General features: G+C 41.2%; 1 protein-coding gene across 13 annotated transcripts in view; it reads right to left on the reverse strand.

The window, feature by feature from the left end:
- The window catches only part of BBX (BBX high mobility group box domain containing), a 337134-nt gene that overhangs the window by 81529 nt on the left and 230172 nt on the right, over positions 1 to 25433 (reverse strand). For 11 of the 13 annotated variants that reach the window (XM_075542577.1, XM_075542574.1, XM_075542579.1 and 8 more), the window contains 2 exons: positions 8422 to 8502; positions 5285 to 5359 (listed from right to left, as the gene is read on the reverse strand). The exons of 1 other annotated variant lie outside the window; for it this stretch is intronic. In XM_075542577.1, coding sequence (XP_075398692.1) covers positions 5285 to 5359; positions 8422 to 8502 — 156 coding nt within the window. The remainder of the gene's footprint in view (positions 1 to 5284; positions 5360 to 8421; positions 8503 to 25433) is intronic. One more of the 13 variants, XM_075542580.1, reaches the window with a different exon arrangement.

Below are 25433 nucleotides of genomic sequence, written 5' to 3' on the forward strand. Positions count from 1 at the left end.
CGTCTACTCTGACACAAACAGGGTTCTCCGTGAGTCATGCTAGACAGTAACCAGTCTCATCCTTTGAGTATATGTGTACTGCCCAAAACCCAAAAAACCCAACTCTGCCTGTTGAGCTGACTCTGATTCACACTGACCCTACGGGACTGTGCAGAACTGTCCCTTTGAGTTTCTGAGACTTTAAATCTGTCCAGGAGTAGACAGCTTCATCTTTCTCCAATAGAGCCACTGGTGAGTTCGAATGGCGGATTTTATGACTAGCAGCTCAATTCATAGCCCATTATGCCACCGGGGCTCCTGTGTACTGACTATTTATTGTTGTTCGGTACCATCCAGTTGGATCTGACTCACAAGTACCCTGTGTTCTACAGAAGGGAACACTGGTTCTGTGCCATCTCAGTTGTTTCTATATTTGAGCCCATTGTTGCCGCCACTGTGTCAATGCATCTTGTCAGGAGTCTTCCTCGTTTTTGCTGCCTCTCCACTTTACCAAGCAGGATGTCCTTCTCCTGGGACATGCCTCTCTCCTGACAAACACGTGCGATGAAGTCTCACCGTCCTTGCTTCTAAGGAGCATTCTGGTTGCACATCTTCCCAGGCAGATCTGTTTATTCCATGGTACTTTCAGAATTACTCCAGCACCACAATTCAAATGCGTGGCTTCTTCTTTGGTCTTCCTTATTTAATATTCAATTTTCATTTGAGGCTACTGAAAATACCAAGAATTGAGTTAGGTACACCCTAGTCCTCAAAGTAACATCTTTGCTCTGTAACATCTTAAAGAAGTCTTATGTGGTACATTTACCCAATGCAATGCATTGTTTGATTTCTTGACTGCTGCTTCCATGACCATTGATTGTAAATGCAAGCAATGTGAAATCCTTAACAACTTCAATCTTTTCTCCAATTATCAGGATGTCGCCTTATGGTCCAGTTGTGAGGATTTTGGTCTTCTTGACATTGAGTTGTAATCCATAATGAAGGCTGCAATCCTTGATCTTCATTAGTGATTGCTTCAAGTCCTCCTCATTGTCAGCAACAAAGGTTGTGTCATCTGCATATCTAAGGTTAGTAATATGACGGAAGCATCCGCCAACCCCTCACCACGATTCAGTCCCCCCCCAAAGATATATTTAAATTTTTTTCAAAAACAACCTTATCACCTTCAAAGTACTCTACATTACATTTAATACATATGTCAAGCCAGCAATTCTATTCTTGGAAACATTTCACAAACTCATTTGTTTGGATGGCTGACAGAATTTCCTTTGCTTTTTCTTCACCTATTCTATGCTGTCAAATCACTATCCTTTCATGTTCCTATTCATTTTAGGAGACAAAAAGAAGTGGCATGGAGCAAGGTCAGGTGAGTAAAGTGCATGTGGCAAGAGAGGCAAGCTTTTTTTTTTCCTTCCAAAAACTGGTGCACTGAGATGGCTGCATAAGCAGGTGCATTGTGGTGGCAAAACCAATCCACCATCAGCCACAAATCAGGCCTTTTTGGGTCACAAACTATTACACAATCTTTGCAGAACCTCTAAATAGAAAGCTTAACAGTCTGACCAGGTAGCATGAACGTCAAATGCACTATCCCCTTCAAATTAAAAAAAAACCAAATGAGCATCATCTTGATCTTTGCTTTCACCTGACAAGCTTTTTTTCTGGCTTGATTGATGTTTGCTTTTGGCGTTGTAAGTTTAGCACCATGTCTCCTCACCAGTATTGACCTTGGGGAAAAAGTTTGGGTCGCTTAGGAGCTGTTCTTTCAAAGCACAACATGTTTCTACTCAACACTCTTTTCCTGGTGTGTCAGAACCCGAGGCACAAATTTCACAACAACCATTCTCATTCCCAAATCTTCCCATTAACATTCACTGAACCGAGGTCCAAGATAGTCCAGATAACTTCCCTACGTCTTCAATGGTCCATTGTCGTAGGTCTTCGAGCACAAGTGCACGAATTTTGTCAAAATTTTCATCCATTTGGGAAGTTGATGGACATCGAGAATGAGGTTTGTCATCAATCGAGATTTCACCTTTTTGGAAATGAGAAAACCACTCGTGCAATTGAGTTTTGCCCACACTGCTGTCCTTGTAAGCTGTCTTCAACATCACAGCAGTTTCTGCGGCATTTTTCCTGAGCAGGAAACAAAATTTCACAGGGGCACACTGGTCTCTTAAATTGGCCTTCACAATAAATGTGGTTTGAGGGAAATTGGTTTTGCAAAAAATTCACTGTGACCACAGAGGACCTTCCCAGGTGATGCCACTGGGTGCACTAACTCAGAGCGATTGCTCTGTTCCCGCCTAGCTAGAAAAAGTTCATGGGAGTACAAAGGTTCACATATCTCCTGTGGGTGGTTGGTGGCTTTGAATTGCTGAGTTTGTGGTTAGCAGCCCAATGTGCAACCCGGCGTAGCATCAGGTCTCTTAGTAGCCATAAATCACAAAAGGGCACTGTTTTACCACCAGATTTGCCCCTCAGTATTTCCAAAGGCTTTGAGAGTTCCTCAAGAACCTAAAGGAGGAGCCCTGATGGCACAACAGCTAAGTGTTTGACTGCTAGAAAGGTTGCCGGTTCAAATCCGCTCAGTGTCTCTGCAGGAGAAAATATTTACCAGTCTCCTTTCTTTAAATGAATGCCTAGACCTGTACTCAAGTACTCCCTCAATGCAAGAACACGTTCTTCTAATAACCTGGCATTCCATGATGCTCACCTTCATGACACCATCACTGAAGACAAAGTGGGTACATAAGCAAATGTGATGAAGAAAGCTGACAATGCCTGACTATCCAAAGATATAGCATCTGGGGTCTTAAAGGCTTAAAGATAAACAAGTGGCCATCTAGCTGAGAAGCAATACAGTTCACATGGACAAAGCACACCAGCCTGTGTGATCATGAAGTGTCAATACGATCAGGTATCAAAGACCCAGAACAATAAATTATATCATTGTTAATGAGGTGGAGTGCAGAGGGGAGACCCAAAGCCCATCTGTAGACAATTAGACATCCCCTTACAGAAAGGTCACAAGGAAGAGATGAGCCAGTCAGAGTGCAGTATAGCACCATTGAAACATACAACTCTCCTCTAGTTCTTTAATGCTTCCTGCCCCCCACTATCATGATCCCAGTTGTACCTTACAAATCTAGCTAAACTCTGGGTATAGAGTACATGGGTACGGATAAAGAGCTGGAAACACAGGGAATCCAGGGCAGATAAACCCCTCGGGACCAATAATGAGAGTAGAGACACCAGCAAGGTAAGGGGTTAGGTGTGGGAGAAAGAAAAGAACCAATTACAAGGATCTACCTATAACTCCCTCCCAGGGGCATGGACAACAGAAAAGTGGGTGAAGGGAGACATTGGTCAATGTAAGAGATGAAACAATAATAATCTATAAATTATTAAGGTTCATGAGGAAGGGGGAGTGGGAAGGGAGGGGAAAATGAGGAGCTGATGTCAGGGGCTTAGGTAGAGAGCAAATGTTTTGAGAATGATTAGGGTAACAAATGTACAAATGTGCTTTATACAATTGATGGATGTATGGATTCTGATAAGAGTTGTATGAGCCCCCAATAAAATGATTTATAAAAAACAAGAAGAAGAATGCCCAGAAACCCTCTGAGGCTCTTCACTTCTGCAACATGATAGGTTGCCAAGAATGGATTCAATGGCACCCGGAAACCATAAGGAATCTGATGATGGTGTGCTGGAAATGGCATTTAATACGAACTAGTCTGGGTGGGTGTGGAAGTACTGCAGCAGCTGAGATGTGGAACATCGACGTTTTAAATTCGATTTAATAGTCTTGGTAGTTGATGTACACCTAAATATGTGTGTCAAAGAGAAGCTGCTACCTCTCATGTTCCAGAGTGTAAAATTTAATCAAACAAAATCTATGACAAATAGATTTTGTTCTCAAGGCAATTTTCTGAACATTTGAATGGAACTAGCTAGGATATCAACATGAAAAATTAAAAATGTAGTCACCATATCAAATTATTTTAACCTTTGAAGAAAATCATTAGCATCACCAACTGGAAGAAAGCAAGAAAGTATTACATGAAACGATTTCACCCAGACAGTGACAATAACAGCCTGTTTATGATAATGGGAAATTATAATAAAATCTTAATTTATTCAGATTCATCAAGCAAATTGTTCTTTATGAAATAACATCATATGGTATTTTTGTTACCAGTTTTATAGAATAGGCCTTGTCAGCTAAAGCAAACTCTGTGGCATAAAAAAGCCTCCCGGATAAACAGGCCAACGAGTGGTATAATGCACAGTGGCTGACAAAAGTGCCCCAAGAGAAAGCAGCTAATTATTTATTTTTTTTAATGTGAGAGCTGGAAGTAATCTTTTCCTCCTTCCCAAAGTTAAGATGCTGGGTTTTCTCCTGCCAAAAGGATCATTTTACATTTCAGTTATGTAGCACTTTTCATTCAAATGAATCAAAGTAATTTAATACATCAATATTAAACAGAACTTATTTCCTCTCAACTCTATAAAATTGGCTTAGTTTCTGATGTGCATTTTTTAGGTGGTTGGAATTAGTAAGATGGAACAATAAAAAGGGGAAAGAGCTAAAGCAGATATCATCTTATTTTCAGGATCTATATGCATTTTATTATTTGTCAGGCAGATTGTTCAAAATGAGTCTGTGACAGACCAGGGCTTTTGTGGCAAAATCAAGCATATCAGATTTTCTTCCTCATCACACCAATCAGGGAATTGCTACCTAATGTGCTCTCACTCTCTGGCTGAGACCCCAAAGAAATCTGAGATCGACAAGAGTTGACCTGCTCTACGGCTGGGGTTAAACACCAATGAAAAGACTGGCTGAAGCTACATCCCACTGAAAGCCAAGTTGTTATTTACCACCGCATTCCCCGGGAGAGTGTTATTCATGAATCACAGGATCTAATTTAACTACTGGAAGAATTTAATAAATTGGAATCCTTTGGACTTCTCATGACAGCAGTTTTTCCAAGCTTCCAAAATACAAGGAAAATAAGGAGAAATGGATTTATGTGTATATGAATTACTGGTACTTATCTATTCTGAAGGGATGCTTAAAAAAGGTTTCTGAAATGGGCAGAAAACCGGTTGATTAGACTATTACACCAAAGGCAGTAAAACGCAGTGCATATCCTGTTCTCTGTATTATGTTAATAAAGACAAGAAGGCATGTCTAAAGTTCACTATACATTATTAAAACTCCATCCCAGTATTTTCTGAGCCCCAAAAGCCCGAGGCAGAGAGAAAAAGGCCGTACCTCTGCAAACTGAAACAAAGCTGATGCTTCACGCTGTTTTGGGGGTGCGTCTGAGTGGGATGTACTTGAAGAGATCTGCAAGGGAACAACTGATGTTTAATTTACCCAGACCAGACGCTTAGGTTCATATATTTTTACTGTAGACAGTGATAAAGATGTAAACACGACTCATCACCCTGAATCCCTTTCAGAAGCACAATATGAAGGATAAAGGAAGACAAAGGCTATGTTTCTAAAATCAGATGATCGAAAAGAACAAAAAGATGGATTTTGGCTCATTTGCCAAATTCCTTGTCAAGTATGAGGTAAATATCAAATAACAGAAAGGGAGACCTGCAAGGAAAATATATAACATTTATTGTAAGACAGAGGTAGCAAGTAAAGTCAGTCACTTTCTTCCCTATCCCACTCCCCCACTAAGCTGTTCTCTGCAGAGATGGAGGCAGGAAAGTGTTGGAAACTGTTCAGACGTGGGTATTGCGGGTCAGGGTATTTGAGATTGAATCTGAACTCTGCTACTTATCTCCCCCTACATGACCTAGAATGGCTCACATGATTCTCCTGAGACTTCGTTTTTCCCAACTATCAATTGCTGTTGATGAAGGTGATCATCCCCACTCTACAGGACGATGGTCATAAGAAAAGAAACTGTGTAACATACATCACCATGGCATGGCATCAGAACTCAATCCTGAATATGAACAGCACATCCTTCTCCTGTGACGCCGTGCTTACCTCATGAACACTCTTAGGTCTCTGACGGTGCTGAGAGGAGACACGGCAGGGGGTTGGGGGGGGTAGGGCAGCCTCAGCAGAAAAGTCTCATTTGTGGACAGGTGGAAATACTTTTCAAGTTTTGTTTTGTTTTGTTTTAAGAGGAAGAATTGTCATTAATTTTGGTTCCAAAGGGAACAACGTGCCTACTCAGCTCTGAACGAGGATGAAAGAGTCACGTGAGCAGATAGTAGAGGCATTATAACTTCAGGACTCAGGACATTCCCAGTGCCGCTATAGTCCTTTTAAAAAAATAATTAATTGTGCTCATCAATTCCATCATGTGACACTAATTAAGCAATAATGGCAGCTTAATCATAACTCTACAATCTCAAAATCCATTTTTTCCATCTTCACTAAATTAACAGAGGCCAGTTGGTGATGTGATCTCAAAGTGAGGCTCAGGGATGAGAAAAATTTGGTACAGAGATAAAATGGTTGATTTTGTCACTGCTGACGCTATTGGGAAATGTTTAAGTGTGCTACATCTTTTGAATCAGGCAGATTCAAAAGAATGATATATCAGTAAAATGTAAAAAGATCTCTCAGATCCCAGTTAACAACTTAGATATAAACAATCCACTGTGGACGGGTAAGTTTTATCCAAGTGTTTTGAAGACTCCGTGGGTGAACGTGAAGCACTTTTGCTGGTCTCACCAAGAAACTTATCCGTTCGCCAGAAAGACCACCCTGTGTTGAGCATGAATCTACGGGGGTATCTCTGAAGTTTCAAGAATGATAAACTGTGTAGGTGCTACTTTATATGTTATTTTTCATTCTTAATAATCCCTTGTAAAAATGTAAAGAAATGCCTAACCTATGCTATATTCCTTTCAAGGATTAAATTAGAGAGCGAACAAAACAGAATCAGTGGTATAATGAATTTAGAATTTTAAAAAGCATTATGTAAGTTCTGTGGAAAAGGATGCTTTTATTACTTTGAGGGAAAAGAAGATACTCAAGTAAATGAATGGGCGAAGAGTAGCAGAAAGCATATTAGATTAGGGGCCCATTATACAAAAACAAACAGGGTCTGGGAGCTCCTGGAACTTGGCACACTGAAAAAAATTCCATTTTTCATGCGAAACTTCAGTGATTCCATTAGCTCTTTAGAGCTTCGAGGATCACTGGTTAAGCATCTCTGCGTTCAATGTTCAGGCCAGTATTTAACAGGTCTATAATGTCCATCACAAAGGGAATGCAGAGGGAAAATGCTATGTTCTTGAGAAATATACAGACAACAGAAATTCATGGTATATCTCACACAGAGGAAGAAAGGCATTGTAGAACAAGAGTGCCAGGGGAGCAAATAGTTAACATTCTGGTGGGATCAACAAGGCCTTGAGGTGCAATATAAAAACCGTCGTAAAGAAATGGTCTAATGTGTCAGCGTGGAAAGTAGTTTTGCCAATAAAATATTGAGGAGCCCAGGAAGGGTGCTAAAGCAGGGAAGGTAATCTAAAACGGAAAACCTGCTCTCAACCGAATACCGCTGTAGCCTGGCTGGGAATCTCAGGAAGGTGACAGTGCTAGAGAAGGTCTAGAGAAAAACAATTCAAAAGATCCAGGAAGACCAGGTCATTTAAAGTTTAGGAAAAAAGTAATCAATAATGGTTCCACATTGAGTTCTAAGGTAAATGGATATAAATTTGGGAAGTAGCCTTAACCTATGTGCTTGGTATCAAGGGCAATGTGCCTTCCCACATTTCTTTGAGACAGAGCCAGACACATATTGAGCCATGCAGCCAATGAAAGACTTTGAAATTGCCCCATTTACATGCTCACATTTGAGCAAGAAGAAACGGGGGGATGGGGAGAAGGGGCATGCACAGGACAGCCAATAACTGAGCTGATTCCATCTTCTGATTTATGGCAATCCAAACCTGATCATCGGGTAGGTCCTAGCAATTCGATGATATTCCTAACTTTACTACCTGTGGAGAAAAGCTAGAGACTGAGTTCCAGTGTAATAATACTTAGTGTGACTTAACAACAAAGGAGCTCTGGCGGCATAACAGGTTACACATTGGGCTGTTTACCACAGGGTTAGTAGTTCCCAGCCACTCTGAGGGAGAAAGATGGAACTTTCTATTCCTGAAAAGATTTACCATTTTGGAAACAGGAGCAATTCTACCTCCCATGTCCTATTGACCCCTACGAGTCAGAGTCAACTCAGAATCAACAACTTGCTCCTCAAAACATAACTGCAGCTATTCTTCGATTAAGAAGATATCCTTTCCCACATTTAGTCTGATTTTCCCATTTATGATGAATTGAATTGAGCCTTTGCTGCTTTCTGTTAAGAGTCATAAGCCCACATTATGTTTTCCGATCTCATTAAATGCTGAGTTATAATACATCACCTCAGCAAACTGAAACAATGGAGACTTCTGACGAGAATCTGGGGATTCTGGAACATCAGACCTGCAAGTCCCCGAGGATACCTGAAACAAACAAAAATGGCATGAGACATCACAGGACCAGCTTATGGATGCCAACAGGAAAAAAGACCATCACCACCAAAACGCACTGCCATTGAGTCAATTCTAACTCATAGCAACACTAGAGGGCAGAGTAGCACTGCTTCGTGGGGTTTCCAAGATGGTAGATCTTCATGAGCAGACAACCTCATCTCCCTCCCTTCCGCTGGTTAGTCGAGTAGAACTGCCATTCTTGCAATTGGTAGCCCATCCCGTCACCCACTAAGGCACGAGAGCCCCATGGAGTACACTGAAGCTTTAACGCCTCATTTCAAGGCAAAACCATGACGCAGAATTAATTATACACCATCGTTCAAAATAAAGAGATGAGTCTTAGAAAGGTTAGCATTCACACTTGACAATAATTTCAACAGGGCCACTTATTTCATTGCGTCCATATACACCAATGAGCTTTCTGCTTCTTTCACTTTCTCTGTTTACCCAATATTCCGTATAACCTGACTAGCTGAACATGAACAAGAAGTAGTGGAGAAAATAAAGTTAAAGTTTTCCAGTGCTTGTAACATATGCCCAATCTTAAAAAATATTAGTATTTCCCTGAATTTCTTTTATATGCTTCCTTTTACATTCCTGAGGATGTCGAGTTACTGCTGAGTGACGTGCTATCCTCATGTAGAGGCGCTCTGGAAGTGCAGTGGTTAGTGCCTGTGTTTGAGACCAGCAGCCCTCTTAAAGAAGACAGATGTGGTACCTGCTTCTGTAAAGACTTCAGCCTTGGAAACGCTATGGACAGATGGTTTTACTCTGTCCCACAGGGTTGCTCTGAATAGGAATCAACTCAATGGCAATGGTTTGATTTTTAGCATCTTTATTTGTTATTAATAATAATAGCTATAGAAACAATACTGCTTCTTTTTAAAACACAAGCTGCTATTCAGCAAGTATTCTCCTCAGGATATACATTTACTCTTTTTTTCTTAAAATTTTTTTTTTTATTAAATGCTTTTATTGGGGCTCTTTTTTGAAATCGTTTTATTGGGGCTCATACAACTCTTATCACAATCCATAGATACATCAATTGTATAAAGCACACTTATACATTCGTTGCCTTCATCATTCTCAAAATTTGCTTTCTGCTTGGGTTCCTGGAATCAGCTCATTTTCCTTTTCCCCTCCCCCCTCCCTCATGAACCCTTAATAATTTATAAATTATTATTTTATCTTATCTTACACTGTTTGATGTCTCCCTTCACCCACTTTTCTGTTGCTCATCCCTCGGAGAGGAGGTTATATGTAGATCCTTGTGATCGCTTCCCCCTTTCTACCCCATCTTCCCTCCAGGTATCACCACTCTCACAGTTGGTCCCGAGGGGTTCATATGTCCTGGACTCCCTGTGTCTCCAGCTCCCATCTGTACCACTGTGCATCCTCTGGTCTAACCAGGTTTGCAAGGTAGAATTGGGATCATTATAGTTGAGGGAAGGAACCGTTTAAGAACGAGAGGAAGGTTGTGAGTTTCATTATTGCTACACTGAACCCTGAGTGACTCATCTCCTCCCCACTACCCCTCTGCAAGGGATGTCCAGTTGTCTACAGATGGGCATTGGGTCCCCATCACGGGCTCCCCTCATTCACGATATGATTCTCTTTTATCTCAATGCTAGAATTGACCCATCTTTGAGTTGGGGGACATAAACATATATGCAGCCAACTGTCATTCAAAAGTTAAGGGAATCGGAGAATTTTAGAGAAGGATTTCATTAATCCTCTGCTCTAATAACCCTTTCTCCTTTTACAAAAGAAGAAACTCAGATCCAGAGTAGTAAATTGACACGACCCTTTCCTAACATCCACTAATCCCCTTAACCTTTTTCCTCATGGTACTCAGCATTTACAACCACGGGACATAAACATTTGCTTATTATCTGTCTTTTCCCAGGGGCTTGTTCAATGCAGGATGCCCAGCACTGCACAGGCATAATGTGGATCCTCAATAAGCATTTGTTGAATGAAATAAACAAAGTTAACCTCAGGCCTTAATAAATCCCCTATCACTGTGTTCCCTTCCCCTTCCCTAAATGACAAGGTTATTGATTCTTGGGTGGCTGTGGAAAACCTTTTATTTTGGGAGAAAAAGCAATTTTTAAATGCTTTGGATTTACTTGTTTTCCGACTGCAAAATAATTCAAGTTCATTGTTGAAAAGATAAAATACACACACAAAAAAACCATAAAAACTTCAATAATTATATCTCCCAAAATTAGCATTGCTAATGTTCTACATACACCCTTCTTACAGAAAGAAGGCTTTCCACTGTTTCAAAGAGTTACAGTCTTGGAAACCCACAGGGCAGTTCTACCATGTCTTACAGGGTCGCCATGCATTGCAATTGAGTAGGTGGCAGTTGAGTTTACTTATTTTTTAATATGTTTGTGTTAGTCTGGGTAGACTAGACAAAATCCACAGAAACTCATGTGTATAAGAGAGAGTTTTCTATAGAGGGAAATTATATATTAAGAAAGCATCCCAACCCAGTCCAGTCCAAGCCCTTAAGTCTGATATTAGCCCATATGTCCAATACCAATCTATAAAGTCCTCTTTAGACTCATGAAATACATGCAATGACACTGAATGCAGGGCGATCACAGGCCCGTGGGTAGAAAGTCTTTGGATCCAGTAGTGTTGTAAGCATCTCAGCGCTGGCAGGGGTCTCTACATGGCTTCTTGGGTATCAGAGGTCTGTTTGCATCAGGGTAGGTCCATGTGGCTTCTCGAGCTCAGGGCACTAGCGTAGTTCCATGTGTCTTGTCAGCTGCAATGTCTCCCAGGGAGTGAGCAGAGAGAGTCTTTTGCATCTCCAAGGAGGGAATGCCAGAGTTTCCAGGAGAAGGCCAGCCATGCTCACACAGAGGCCCCATTGGTTATATCTTGATTGACAGGTCGGACTCCACCCCTTCAGTTGTAATCTTCTCAAATTGACACCAGATTCTATTAACGACCACAATGTTCTAGCTGTGTATGCAGGTAACATTTTCAATAAAAAATGGGGTACTTTAATACTACAGTTATAGAATGTTCTTACTTTCCTTTGTGTTAATTTTCTTACGTTATTAAATAAGGTTTCTCAATGTGATTTTAATAGCTTCATCAGATGGTCAAATTTTGTGGGAAGCGCTGAGAAAAATCATTCAGGTTACACCTCTAAAAGGAAAAGTTCCCATCACATCTCCTCACCAGTCACTGGGGATATGTTTCTCCAATAGACCATCAGGCAGGGCCAAACATCTGAAACTGTCACCTGTGGACAGGAACTTACTGGCAGCCTTCCAGGAAGCTCCATACATTAGCTATAAAATTAACTTGCCACCTGGGGTTTGGTTGCTTAAATCCAACTCCTTTTTCTCACTTGGCTATTTGACAAGTTGTGCCAAATGTGCCCCATTATGGTTTCATTTGTTTCCCGGGAATTTGAAGCCAATGAAACATCACATGAACTAAGAATAAGCTCTCCTTCCTCCTGATCCCTGAAGTCAGTAACCACAAAGCACTGGGCATGCCTTGATTTGAAAGTGTAAACGAAACTAAATCCAGTACCTTGAAGTTCATCCCGTTCACAGTGACCTTACAGGACAGACTCTAACTGTCCCATCGTGCTTCCAAGACTGTCATTTCCTTCTTTCTTTTTTCTTCCAGATTTCTTGTTATTAACGAGGCTCAAACAGAGTTCAAATGCATGTCCATCAGTGACTACGTATCTAACTAGGTTGTTAGATGCCACTGAGTCGTAGTAACTCTGTACAACTGAATGAAACATTGGTCAATCCTGTTTCAGTCACGCAATCATCACTGTGTGTGAACCCAGGGTTGCAAACACTAGGTTAATTCCAAGACTGTCACTTCTATAGGAGCAGATTCTCCCGCGGAGTACCTACGGGGGGTTAAACTGGTGACTTCTGGGTTAGTAGTTATGCATTTAACTTTTGTACCACTGGGGATTTTCCTTTGAAGGTATAACTGAACAAAATAGATTTTTATATTGCAAATTAGAAATAAAAACAACACCCAACTGAGCAAACAAAAATGCCAATCTCAGTACACACGCCTCAATTACTGACATGGTTAGATTCCAAAGACCAGGTTGTTATGCAGAAATTGGCATTATGCAAAAATGAGGGATGACTACATCAAAACACAAAATGGATGATGAATTGTATCATTACCTACCTGCCAAGTTATATCACTACAGAAACGCAAACCACTGAGAATATGGCCCAGTGCAGTTGACATAACCTAACCAGCTCAGCTTGAACCTTGCCATGTTACTGCCAGTCATGTCAGCAATGCTCAAAACAGTCCAATAGTGGATTCTGCTACAGCCACAAACGCAAACTGCTGAGCCACCAGACAGCCGCTAAGTGAAGCGTAGTTGTACTCTTGGTTGATAAAGAAGTACCATTGCGTAGCTCCCCTCCCACTGTCATGATCCCAGTTCTCCCTTGCAAATCCTGCTAGACCAGAGGAGGATGTGCACTGGCACAGATAGGAACTGGAAACACAGGGAATCCAGGGCGGATGATTCCCCTCAGGGCCAGTGGTGTGTGTGGTGATACTAGGAGGGTGGAGGGAGAGTGGGGCGGAAAGGGGGAACCGGTTATAAGGATCTACATATAACCTCCTCCTTAGGGGACAGATAACAGAAAAGTGGGTGAAGGGAGATGTTGGACAGTGTAAGATATGACAAAATAATAATTTATAAATTATTAAGGGATCATAAGGGAGGGTGAAGCGGGAAGGGGGGGGGAAATGAGGACCTGATGCCAGAGGCTTCAGTGGAGAGCAAATGTTTTGAGAATGATGAGGGCAACGAATGTACAAATGTGCTTTACACAATTCATGTATGTATGGATTGTGATAAGAGTTGTATGAGGCCCCAATAAAATGATTAAAAAAAAGAAGTCCCATTATAAACTATTAAACTGGGAATTATATATGAGTTATATGTCAATAAAATTGTTGAAATAAAAATAAAGCTCCATGTACCTGGCTCCTAGATAGGTTGGTAAAAGTTCAAAAATTGATTTAATATCATGCTTAGAATGAAATATAAATTATAAAAAATATCTTTACAAAATTCTTGCAACATAGGTTTGGCATGTGAGGAAAATTTGCAAGTGATAATCATAATTGAATAATATTAACATTTAGGGTGTCTACACCAGATGAAGCCTATAGAACACATCTTACAGAACCTATCCAATAAAATGTTCTTTTTTTAAATAAATCATTTTATTGGGGCTAAAATGTTGATTCTTATTTCTGATGAGAAATAGTTTCCATTTATAAGGCAGTAAGGTAACCTATGACTTAGAGCCCATGTTAATTTCAAGAATATACAACTTTCTTTTAATTGTCACATGTATAGTCTTTGGTGGGTACACATTGAGCTGTGATCCTCATGGTTGGCGGTTAGAAACCACTAGCAGCTCCACAGGAGAAAGACTGGACTTTCTACTCCCCATGAACAGTTACAGTCTGGGTCTCCATGAGTCAGCATTGACTCACTGGTAGTGAGCCTGGTTTTGGTTTTATGGGTTGTTTGACATAAATACACAAGCCATAAAGTTTAAAAGATAAAAGAGACCCTTTGAAAATCTTCAGAATGGATAACCTCAAACAAAAAGTCAATTGGAATCGAGAACTCAAAGGCTAAGTCTCTAGCGAGCTTTCTGTCATCCTTTCATATGGAGGGGCACTCATAGCAGAGGAGGGACTTCGTGAGTTCATGCAGGAATCTGATCATCTTCTAATTCCATTTCTCCAGGAACGTTTTGAGGTCCGGTTCAGCAGCACATACTCAGAGACTATCTTGACCGGCTTGATTCTCTAATTATGCAGCGAATACAAAGGCATCTTGGTAACCGAGCTAAGATGTACACAGTGAAGAATCACGAAAGCAGTAAAAGAGACACTGAGGCTGATGCAATTCACCCACAGGTGGTGGACCATGCCCTCCCCTCAAAGTCTAGTTATTCATCCATTAAAACCGGTGGCTTGGCATTTCTATAGTTACTGCAAACAACAGACCAGCAGAGTGGGCTCATACTGATACATGGCTACCTGCCTCGCCAATCTACAGCAAACTGGAAGCAGTCAATCAGAAGAGGTCAAGAGTGAGGACAGACCAAAAAAAGAAAATAAATAAAGTTTCACCCAGAACCAACCGAGCCCACACGGAAACAGCACACCAACATAGGTGACCGTGAAGGACAGAGGAGACCAGGTCTCCAACAACAAAGGTGGGGTGGTGGTGAGAATCACATCACCGTGAAAGAGGGGGAGTGCATGATGGGGACCCAATGCCCACCTGTAGACAGCTGGACACACCTTCCAGAGGGGTAGTGAGGAGGAGATGGGCCACTCAGGGTTCAGTGTAGCAACAATGAAACTCAAAACCTTCCTCTAGTTCCTGAACGCTTCCTCCCCTCCCAATCATCATGACCCCAATTCTACCTTGCCTTGCGGACCTGGTTATACCAGAGGATGTACAGCGGTGCAGTGGGGATCTGGAGGCACAGGGAATCTAGGACAGACGAACCCCTCAACACCAGCGGTGGGAGTGGCGACACCAGGAGGGAAGGGTGTGTAGAAAGGGAGAACCGATCTTGGAGATCTATGTGTAAAGTCCTCTCTGGGAGATGGGCAATGGGGAGGCGGGTGAGGGGAGACGCCAGGGAGTTTAAGATAAGATATAATAATTATTTATAAACTATCAAGGGACCAGGGGTGGGATCGGGGAGGGAGGGGGATGGGGGAAAAAAGGGAAACCGAGCTGATTCCAGGAACCCAAGTGGAAGGTGAATTCTGAGAATGACGAGTGCAACGAATGTATAAGGGTGCTTTGCTCAATTGATGTATGTACAGATTGTGATAAGAGCCTTATGAGCCCCAATAAAAAGATTTAAAAAAAAGTTTCAAGAAGAACAAATGAGGCTGGCTGCAGGTCGCAACAGATAAAGGGGGAAGACAGAAGCACCACAAAGAATAGACATGGATGTTTCATAAAGTACTATATTCCATCTAAGATGAAATTGCCCTGCAAGCATGGCCTCCGAGCAGTAATTAATGCACACGACTATGATTCTGCATTGTCAAGACAGAGCTAACCATACAACCTATTTGTTATTTCCATTTCTGTCAAATTGTCTCCCACTCATAAAGACTCTATGTAAGGTGTCTGGGGCTATAAATCCTCATTGAAACAGGAAAACTCATCTTTTGTCCCGAGCAGCAAGTGGGTTTGAACCACCAACCTTGTAGTTAGCAGTCCAATGCTTACCTAATAACACTACTAGGGATCCTTTACTAGGAAGACATAAACCTGTGTGATATATGTAAGACCTCGCCAGTGCCATCTAGTGTATTCCAACTAATGCCCCCAGGTATGCAAGTTAGAACTGCACTCTCTGCAGGGTGTTGATGGCTGCGATCTTTCTGCATCAGAGTGAAAGGCCTATCTTTCAAGGTACCTACGGGTGAGTTTGAACAAGCGATCTTTCCATGAACAACCACGTGCACAACCGCTTGCGCCATCTAGGGGCTCCATGCGAGACACATCCCTACAGAAAGACCTCGACATGTTGAAAGGGTGCAATGGTCTGAAAATGTGCAGCGTGGATACACGTAGAACTCACTCCAGAATGCTTGCTAAAAGATTAATCAGTGTCCATTTTTACACAACTGATAAACATGCAGACACATTTGTTACAGAACTATGGCTTCTTTTCATCTGCAAGGAAGGGGGCATTTCACAATAAAGTTCTCGTTTCAGTACCATTGTCAGCAGTGCAGCTAAAGATTATGAGAGGTTTACAATGTAGTGTGGTGGGCATGTCATTTGTTTGTATTTACAGTATCTCAAGTTTCTTATTGTCATTAAACGGGGCACACTTCATAAACACCAACAATATCAATACCTATTCTTATGCTAGAGGAGCAAGCTTACTCTCTAAATATAACATAAGACAGAGAGTAACTTATATTTGTTCATTAACAGAGAAGAAGTAAAGATACTAAGCAACTAGAAGTTAATTAAAAGGCGAAACTACTCAAGTTATGATTTCTAGGAACAGTCTGTGAAATAATTCACAAAACCACTAGGTGTTGCTATTTGCCCAGGAAAGAAATCAACTTCCATTGTAGCCAGGCCTTTGATTTAGCTATAGTCCTCCCTCAGGAATGTAAGAGAACTTGGTGTGGAGCACTTAATGTCCATGGTATGTTCTATGAGAATGTGGCATTATGTGATTTGGATGGTGGAGTACAAAGGATACGTTCCTAAAACTGTCTTTAAATTTAATTTACACATCAAGTCGGGAGAATGTTCTGCAAATGTTTGTCACAGTAATACATAGCATATGTGGGTCATCCTCCTGCCCCCCACCCCTGGAAAAATGAATTTTTTTAAAAGCCAAGTATTTAAATTGTTTTACAAAACAACCCTAACACCTTCAAAGCACTCTCCATTACACTTAAGGCATTTGTTAAATCTTCTATTCCATTCTTGGAAACATTTGTCAAACTCATCTGGCTGACAGCGCCTCCCTCGTTTTTATTCCTCACCTCTTCTACATGGCCAAATCGCTATCCTTTCTTGTCCCTCTTCATTCCGGGAAACAATAAGTTACAGGGAGTGAGGCCAGATGAGTTAGGTAGATCGGGCGAGAGAGACGTGCTATTTTTTGCCAGAAACTGGCATACTGACTTGTCTGCATGAGCAGGTGCATTGTCGTGGTGGTAAAACGAATCCGCTCTCTGCCACAAATCAGGCCTTTTTGTTGCACACTGTTACACAATCTTTTCAGAACCATTAAATAGAAAGCCGGACCTGGTGGAATGAACTCTAAATGCACTATCCCCCTCACATAAAAAACAAAAACAAAACCCAAAAAACAAATGAGCAATTGCCTTGATCTTTGATTTCACTTGAAGAGCTTTTTGGGGACAAGGTGACAATGGCGTCTTCCATTGGATTGATTGATGCTTGCTTTCGGAGATTTAAGAATAGCTAGTGCATGTCTTGTCACCGGTAATGACCTTGGAGAAAAATCCAGGGGCATGGTGTGTTTCCCACTCAAAGCTCTTTTTCCTGGTCAGTCAGAACCCGAGGCACCAATTTCGCAGTTACCCTTCTCCTTCCAAAATCTTCCATTAAAATTCGCAGAACCCGAGCTCCAAGCTAGGCCAGATAACTTCCCATGTCATCATTGGTTTCTGAGCAGAAGCACATGAATTTTGCCGACATCTTTGTCCATTTGGGAAGCTGATGGACATTAAGAACGAGGTTTGTCATCAACCGACATTTCACCTTTTTTGAAACGAGAAAACCATTTGTACACTTGGGTTTTTCCCATAGCGCTGTCCTTGAAAGCTATGATCAACGTCACAACAGTTTCTGCGGCATTTTTCCCAAGCAGGAAACAAAACTTCACAGCGGCACAGCGTTCTCTTAAATTGGGCATTACAACGAACGAGGTTTCAGCGGAAACTGTTTTTACAAAAATATTCGCAGAGACCTGAGAAAACCTTCCCAGGCCACGCCACTGGGTGCACTAACTCGGAGAGAGTTGCTTGATACTGGCCTACAGGGGAAAATGTGTTCTCTGAAAGCTCCAACCAGCGGAGCTTTTTTTGGTGTCTTTTGGGCACACCCTCGTATGGCTTTGGCCAGTATCATTCTATATTCGAGGACAAAGCTGACCATTTAATTTACACAATGAGATCTTCAAGGTCCACACACAAGTGGATTAAACATAAGTATATTAGATCTAGGTTAATTCTTCCAAAGTGTTTTTAAGGACTAAAATGAATGAAACCTTAAAATGAGGGTCAAGGGCAAACTGAGTATAAAAAGACCTGCACCTGGCTACCGGGCACAAGTCCTGTCCAAGAGCTGAGAAGAAAGTGGGGCTACCACGGGGAGCATAGCAAAGGTAACGCCGAGTGAAGAAACCCAGAATAAGGATGCATGCTGAGTCATCCAATGGGAAAGAGGATTAAGACCCTGGCTTTACCCTGTGTGTCAGGCCTGCCAGAGGCCTGATTTCACTCCGTGTAATTCAGTTCTCCTATCTTGGAAGCCATGTGGCAGAGCACTAGCATGGGAAGCCAGAATCACACTCATGTCGGTCACCAAGTAACGATCTACCTTCTTCCTCTGCTTCCTCATTAGGCAAGGATGCCACCCCTGCCCGCTTACCAGGACGCTATGAGAACGGAATGCAACAGTGCAAACTTAATTGTCTCACTGGCCCCTTTTCAGGAGGGGGGGCAACAAAACAAAATCCTCGGCACCCCCATGTGATTAAAAACGCTTGTATTAAAGCCCACAATCCAAGATCTCAGTGCTCTGGCCGCCCAGTTTCCACCCTATCCTATTCCGTCAGCTCAGTGGTGACTAAGGACTCCATCACCATTTTGAAAAACGCATCCTGGGACTCACTGAGGACATATGGCTGCCAATCACGTTGGATAGGAAGGTACTGGCCTTTCTGGGTTGGGCCCCACTGCTGACAGATAGACCCAGGAGGTTCTTGCCTAGGTGGGCAGTACCAACCCAAGTGAGCAATGAGTGGTGACACAGAAAAGAGACATTGCTAGCTACTAAGAGGGACGAAAGGTCACAGAGCCCATTTACTAGTCAGCGTCGAATTTAAATATAATATATTCCTAATGTATTGGTTAAAAGCTATAAAACTAGAGAAGGAATACAAGCTTTGAGAGAGGTCGGTAAGGGAGTTGGGAATGGCTGGAATTCAAAGCATTGAAATCTCCTGGAATACTCATATAAAGCAATCGGAAAGACATGCTTGTCAAACTAATTCAAATATATCAAAGGGTAACAAAATCATTTTCCACATTTAACTGCTGTCAGAAAAGAATGGTGCAATCTTTGCTTCATTTAAAACTGTTTTAAATTTGAAACTTGATATTTAAAATATGGACACATCCATTCATTCAACAAATATTGGGAGAGCCGGTTTTTCTCCATCCCAAATTTCTCCCCTTTCGCCATTTAGTGGAAAATATGTGGGCTTACATCTTAGTGTTATCGCTTCCTCCTGCTGTGACCTTTGAGAAATGACTCCATCTTTCTAAGCCGATGGATCTCATAGGCTCCTGTGAGGACTCCATAAGATAACCAATGTACACTGCGACCCCAGAAAGCACTCTGACCCAGCAGCTCTGCGCACGAGTAAAGGTATAATATGGCCGTCAGAGGAGAAGTAACTGGAGTTGAGGTCAGCCGGGGTTGGGAGGTGGGTGAGAGCTGAGTATCAATGTCCTTGTGGGCTACACAAAGACTGGACCTAGTCTCCTGGCTTCACATGCCAGCTCTGCACTTCCTGTGTTACCTTAGGCAGGTTACTTAACCCTTCTCTGCCTTTCCGCTCTCACCTGGCCTGGCCTAACTAAACCTGTTGCCAGTGAGTTGATTTGGATTCATGTTGTCCCATGTGTTGCTAAGTAGGCTGCCTGGAACTATCTTGATGCAACTAGCTGGTCAGGATTTCCTTCTGTGCACCTGCTGGGTGGGCTCCAATCACTTTCCGTTCATTAGCAGCTGAACACAAATCTCTTGGGTGATGTAGGTTCTGTACTCATCTAGCAGCTTAATATTTACCTCTGATGTACAAATAAAATTTGCCTGACAGACTTGTTATGAGAAGAGATTAAAAAAAATGTTTTTCTTATTTAATGCACTAAAGAACAAGGCCTGGGATGGAGGACAAGCTCAGTAAATGTGAATGGTAATAATACTCTGAGCCAGTGGGGTCTACTAAAGAGTGTTAATCCTATGCTATTGTCCCTAATTCCAAAATGCTGAAAGTCTTTTAGAAGGCACAGGACTCACCTGCAGTGCTCCCTGAGAAAAAAACATGCAAGACCTTTAATTATAGAGTTTATAAATAAAGTTCAGACTAAATATCAACAAGTCCTATACAGGGGTTAAATAAAATGAAATCCAATTTGGCTGCAGAAATCTGGGGGGACTTGGTGGAGGAGGCGAGATATTGGTATTACAAACTTATTGAATATATATTACTTTCAAATTTCAGTTACATAGATATCTGGGTACCTGAATTACTTATTCAGAAAGATCCAAATGGTGGTCAACAACAGAGAATCAATATGATTCCCTTTCAAGTCACAAATATGTGTAAAGGATTTTTAAGCTCTAAAAAAAATCTCACATGAACCTCAAAATAGCGCCAGTTCCATGAAGGCACATACTCCAAGCTGGTTTGTTCCCCAACGTGCCTAGCCCACAGAAAGTCGGCAAGGAACACTGGCCAAATCATTGGATATGTGAAAAGATGCCACAAAGTTCTTATACAGTTCAATTCATGCACAACCCACTGCTACAGTCCTTTAAATGGAGGGGAGTATCCTCACTGGCTAGTATTCCGTATGAGAACTTGGATGCTAACGTAGCTACTCTGCTAAAATTATACTTCCCTAAACTTATTTTCCCAGGTATCAGATAGTTGCCTCATAGCACCAGAGACACAGTGCAGGGACTATGTCCAGTCTGGCCCCTCACACACCATGGTTTAACACGAACAGAGAGCAACAGAAGCAGCAATGGGAGCAAGCAACAAAGTGCATGGGGAATTCTGAACAGAGACTTCAGACTCGGCACTGCATCAGACCCAATCAGAAAACATTCATAAGCATCAGAAGACAGACCTGGAAATAAGGAGGTTGGGTAAAAGGCAGGGGGAAGCCAGGGACAAGGGGTAAAAAGAGATCTAAAATCAATGGCGAGGTGGGCATTGAATGCCTGGTGGGGTTCAATCAAGTGCAATGTAGTCAAGAAGAAACACAGAGAGGCAAATGAAGGTCCAACAGGATAGTGGGACAGGGGGAAAGTAAAAGGAAATAGAGGAAAGAAGTAGGAGGCAAAGACATTTATAGAGGTATAAATATAGGCATGTACATTGTAAATATATTAATATATAACAATAGGGATATAGGCCTATGTACATATATTTATAGCTTAAGTATTAAGGGATTAAGTATTAAGACAGACATCAGGCTTGTACTCAAATTTATCCTCAATGCAAGAATACTTTGTTCCAATAACCTGGCATTCTGTGATGCTCACCTTCTTGACACAATTGCTGAAGACAAAATGGGTGTATAAGTTAATATGGTGAAGAAAGATGATGGTGCCTAGCTATTACAAGATATAGTGTTTGGAGTCTTAAAGGCTTGAAGTAAAGCAAGCAGCCATCTAGTAGGGAAGCAGCAAAGCCCACATGGAAGAAGCACATCAACTCATGTGATCATGGAATATCCACAGATCAGGTATCAGGCATCTGAAGACCCAAAACAAACAACAATTTCAATGCAAACAAGGGGGGTAGGCATGGAGGAGACCCAAAGCTCACCTGTAGACAAGTGGACATTCCCTCATAGAAGGGTCACAAGGAAGGGCCGAGCCAGTCAAGGTGCAGTATAGCACCAACAAAACACACAACATTCCTCTAGTTCTTTAATGCTTCTTCTCTCCCACCCCCCATCATGACCCCAGTTCCATCTTAGAAATCTGGCTAGACCAGAGCATACAAAATGATACAGATAAGAGTTCTTTATACACAGAATCCAGGACAGAGAAATCTATAAGGACCAATAACGAGAATAGAAATCCCATGAAGGTAGCAGGAAGGTGGGGAGAGAAGGGGGATAAGGGGGGAATAGATCAGAATGATCAATGTACAACACCCCCACCCCCACTCCTGCAGGGGGGGGGCGAACAACAGAAACGTGGGTGAAAGGAGACAACAGATGGTGTAAAATATGACAATAAAAATAATTTATAAATTATCAAAGGTTCATGAGGGTGGTAGCCTGGGGGAGGGAGGGGAAAAGAGAGGAGGTGATATCAAGGGCTCAAGTAGAAAGAAAACGTGTTGGAGATGATGATGGCAATATATGCACAAATGGGCTTGCTACAATTGATGTATGGAATATTAGAAGAGCTGGAAGAGCTCCCAAGAAAATGATTTAAATAAATAATGAAATTAAAGAGAGAGAGAAAAAGCAGAAAGTAGCCTCCGTCTTAAATAGCTGCTGACTGAGAGAGTAAATTATACCTGCAATTTCTCACACGTGTTCAGGGGACACGTTCTTGGTGAAGCTGAATTCAGCCCGCCAGAGGGATGGCGGCTGTAATTTAAACTCTCAGGATGCATACTGATGCCTTATGTAACCTATGGTAATAATAACACTATGCTTCCATAGGAAAAGAATGCCTTCTCAGGAGCGCTACGGATACTTTACAGGCTGTATTTAATTAATTGTCACAGAAATCTTGGGAGTTAGCGTGAAGCAGATACTATTATTAGCTCCATCTTACAGGACAGAGGCAACAGAGAACGTAGGTTGTTTGTAAGTTTACTGTCATATCTGGGTGCTCAAACAAAAGAAGTAGATGTCTAAGAGTCACAGATCCATACTGTAAAGCACCTTTGCCCCTATATATTTGAAAGTCTGACCTCGATAAGTCATTCAGATAGATTCCGATGATGTTAAAAGCTATTCATCAGCCATGATTACTTGGCCTAATTCTTTTCTTTTCCATACACCCCCAAGCCCTCCCTTCAGTCCCAAACTAGAGGATTTCCGGCACTCATTTGGGGCCAGTCCTGAATGTTGCTCTTTCCAAGATTAATCCAAGTTTTCACACACATGCATTTTTATTACCAGGCCTCTATACCTACTAAATGGCTATCACGCTTTGCCTTTAATTTAAATTTAATTCAGATTTTCATTTTTATTAAAGTAAGTAACATATATAACAGCATAGAAGATACTTAGCTCTGGAGATTACTTGTGGTAATTCTAGACTAAATATTTATCCTTTATTTATTGTATTTTCATTTATAGACAATAATTAAATCCCTGATAGGAGTAATAAGGGCTCTTTCAATATAACCATCGTTCTCTTAGCTTTTCCCAGAGTTTGGTGTAAACAGTACTTTTATTTTTTTCTATTTTTGCCATGGTTGGTTCTTTTAAAGAAGACTGTGTATATGTTCCCTTAAATTTCTTAGGCAACCTATGAATCAGACTGTCTCCCATCACCTCTGCTATGCCTGCTGGCCTCTTGTTGGGTCGCCCTTAATCATAGCTTATTCATTAAATAATTTTAATTTGATTTTTAAAAATTTAAATAAGCTCACTGAAATATTTTTTATTAAGGTCATCTTATTGGGGACTCTTACAACTCTTATTACATCAATTGTATCAGGTGTATTTGTCCATATGCTGCCATCATTCTTTTCTAAACATTTACTTTCTATTGAGCCTTTGGTATCAGCTCCTCTTTTCCCCTTCCCTCCCCACCACCATCCTCGTGACCCCTTGATAGATGATCAATTATTATTATTTCCATATTTCACACCAACCACTGTTTCCCTTCCACCATGATTTTTGTTGTTCTTCGCCCTGGAGGAGGGTGTGTGGTTATGTGTCTATCATTGAGATTGGTTTTCCCGCTTCCTCCCTCACTGAAACCCTATATTTAGTTGAAAAACTCCATTCCAATGCCTTCATTGCATTAAACATTTTTTTTCTCAAATACTTAATGCACTTTGTTGTATGCTTGGAATAAAGAATATAATTAAAAAACCCTGTAAATAGAATATTCCTTTCTGTTTACTTCTCAGAGAGACAGAGTTATCATAACTCACTGCCATCAAGTCAGTGCTGACCGTTGTGACCCTGTAGGCCAGGGTAGAACTGCGCCTGCAGGTCTCCAAATTCTACATGGGAGCAGAAAGCCCCATCTTTCTCCCAAGGGGCTGGGCTGGTGGCTAACCTGCTGACCTTGCAGATAACAGGACGAGTTGTTACCAGTATGCCTCCAGAGCTCCTCAGAATTATTCAAATTGACACATAACCAATCTTGGTTCAACAACAAAGATGTTGGATTCATAATGCCATACATTAGTGTTAAAGATGAAGAAATTAACATTTTCTTAATTTTATATGACCATTGGTAGCTCAAGAACCTGTTAATTTCTCTAAAGATGCTAGGAACACTTTCCAGGAAGCAGGATAGGTCAATTATGTTTTTAATTTGGAAATGTGTCATCAACTGTTATAAAGCTATCTTCTGAAATTGAAAAATCTATTAATTATACATTTTATATTAGAAATAGTCTTCGAGGACTTTTACTATGTGGTTCCATTTCAGGTCAATTGAATAAACAAAGAAAAACCTCCTCCTTTTAAGAAGAATATTTCAGAATAAAAATGTTGTCCTGGCATTTAAACAAAGCCATATGGTTAGTACATTTCTGACAGAAGTTTTGTAAAATGTCACTTTATTTGGATTGTTCTACTTACAATATCAATACATTTCATAGTGATTGTTCCAAATATCATAAATATGAAATTTCTGTATCTCTTGCATCCCCATTCTGCTCATTTTCATAGGAATTTATAATGCACACATTTCCTAAATTAATTTATGATCACTGCTGTCACCTTAAAATTCTATCAGTATACCTACTTTTTTTTGAATAGGACTTTGCATAGACTTTTGGGTGCTAAATGAAGTCTACTATGTCTGTGATATAAACTCAAGCTAGTTTTATTTAGGGAAAGCATTATTACATACAGCTTTCACCGCTTTATAATTTTTTAATGAATTAAATACCTCTAAGCTATCGAGAGTTGTGCTCTTAGAAACCACTGCCATAGAGTAGACTCTGATCCACAGCAACCGTGTTCAGAGTTTCCACAGCTCTAAATCTTTATGGGAGCAGAGAATCTCATCTTTCTCCCATGGGGCTACTGGTGGGTTGAACCACCAACCTTTAAGCTACAGCAGTTCCAATGCCTCCCACCAGCATTACAAGGGCTAC

Source organism: Tenrec ecaudatus, chromosome 2, assembly GCF_050624435.1.
Source record: "Tenrec ecaudatus isolate mTenEca1 chromosome 2, mTenEca1.hap1, whole genome shotgun sequence".
Taxonomy (NCBI): Eukaryota; Metazoa; Chordata; class Mammalia; order Afrosoricida; family Tenrecidae; genus Tenrec; species Tenrec ecaudatus.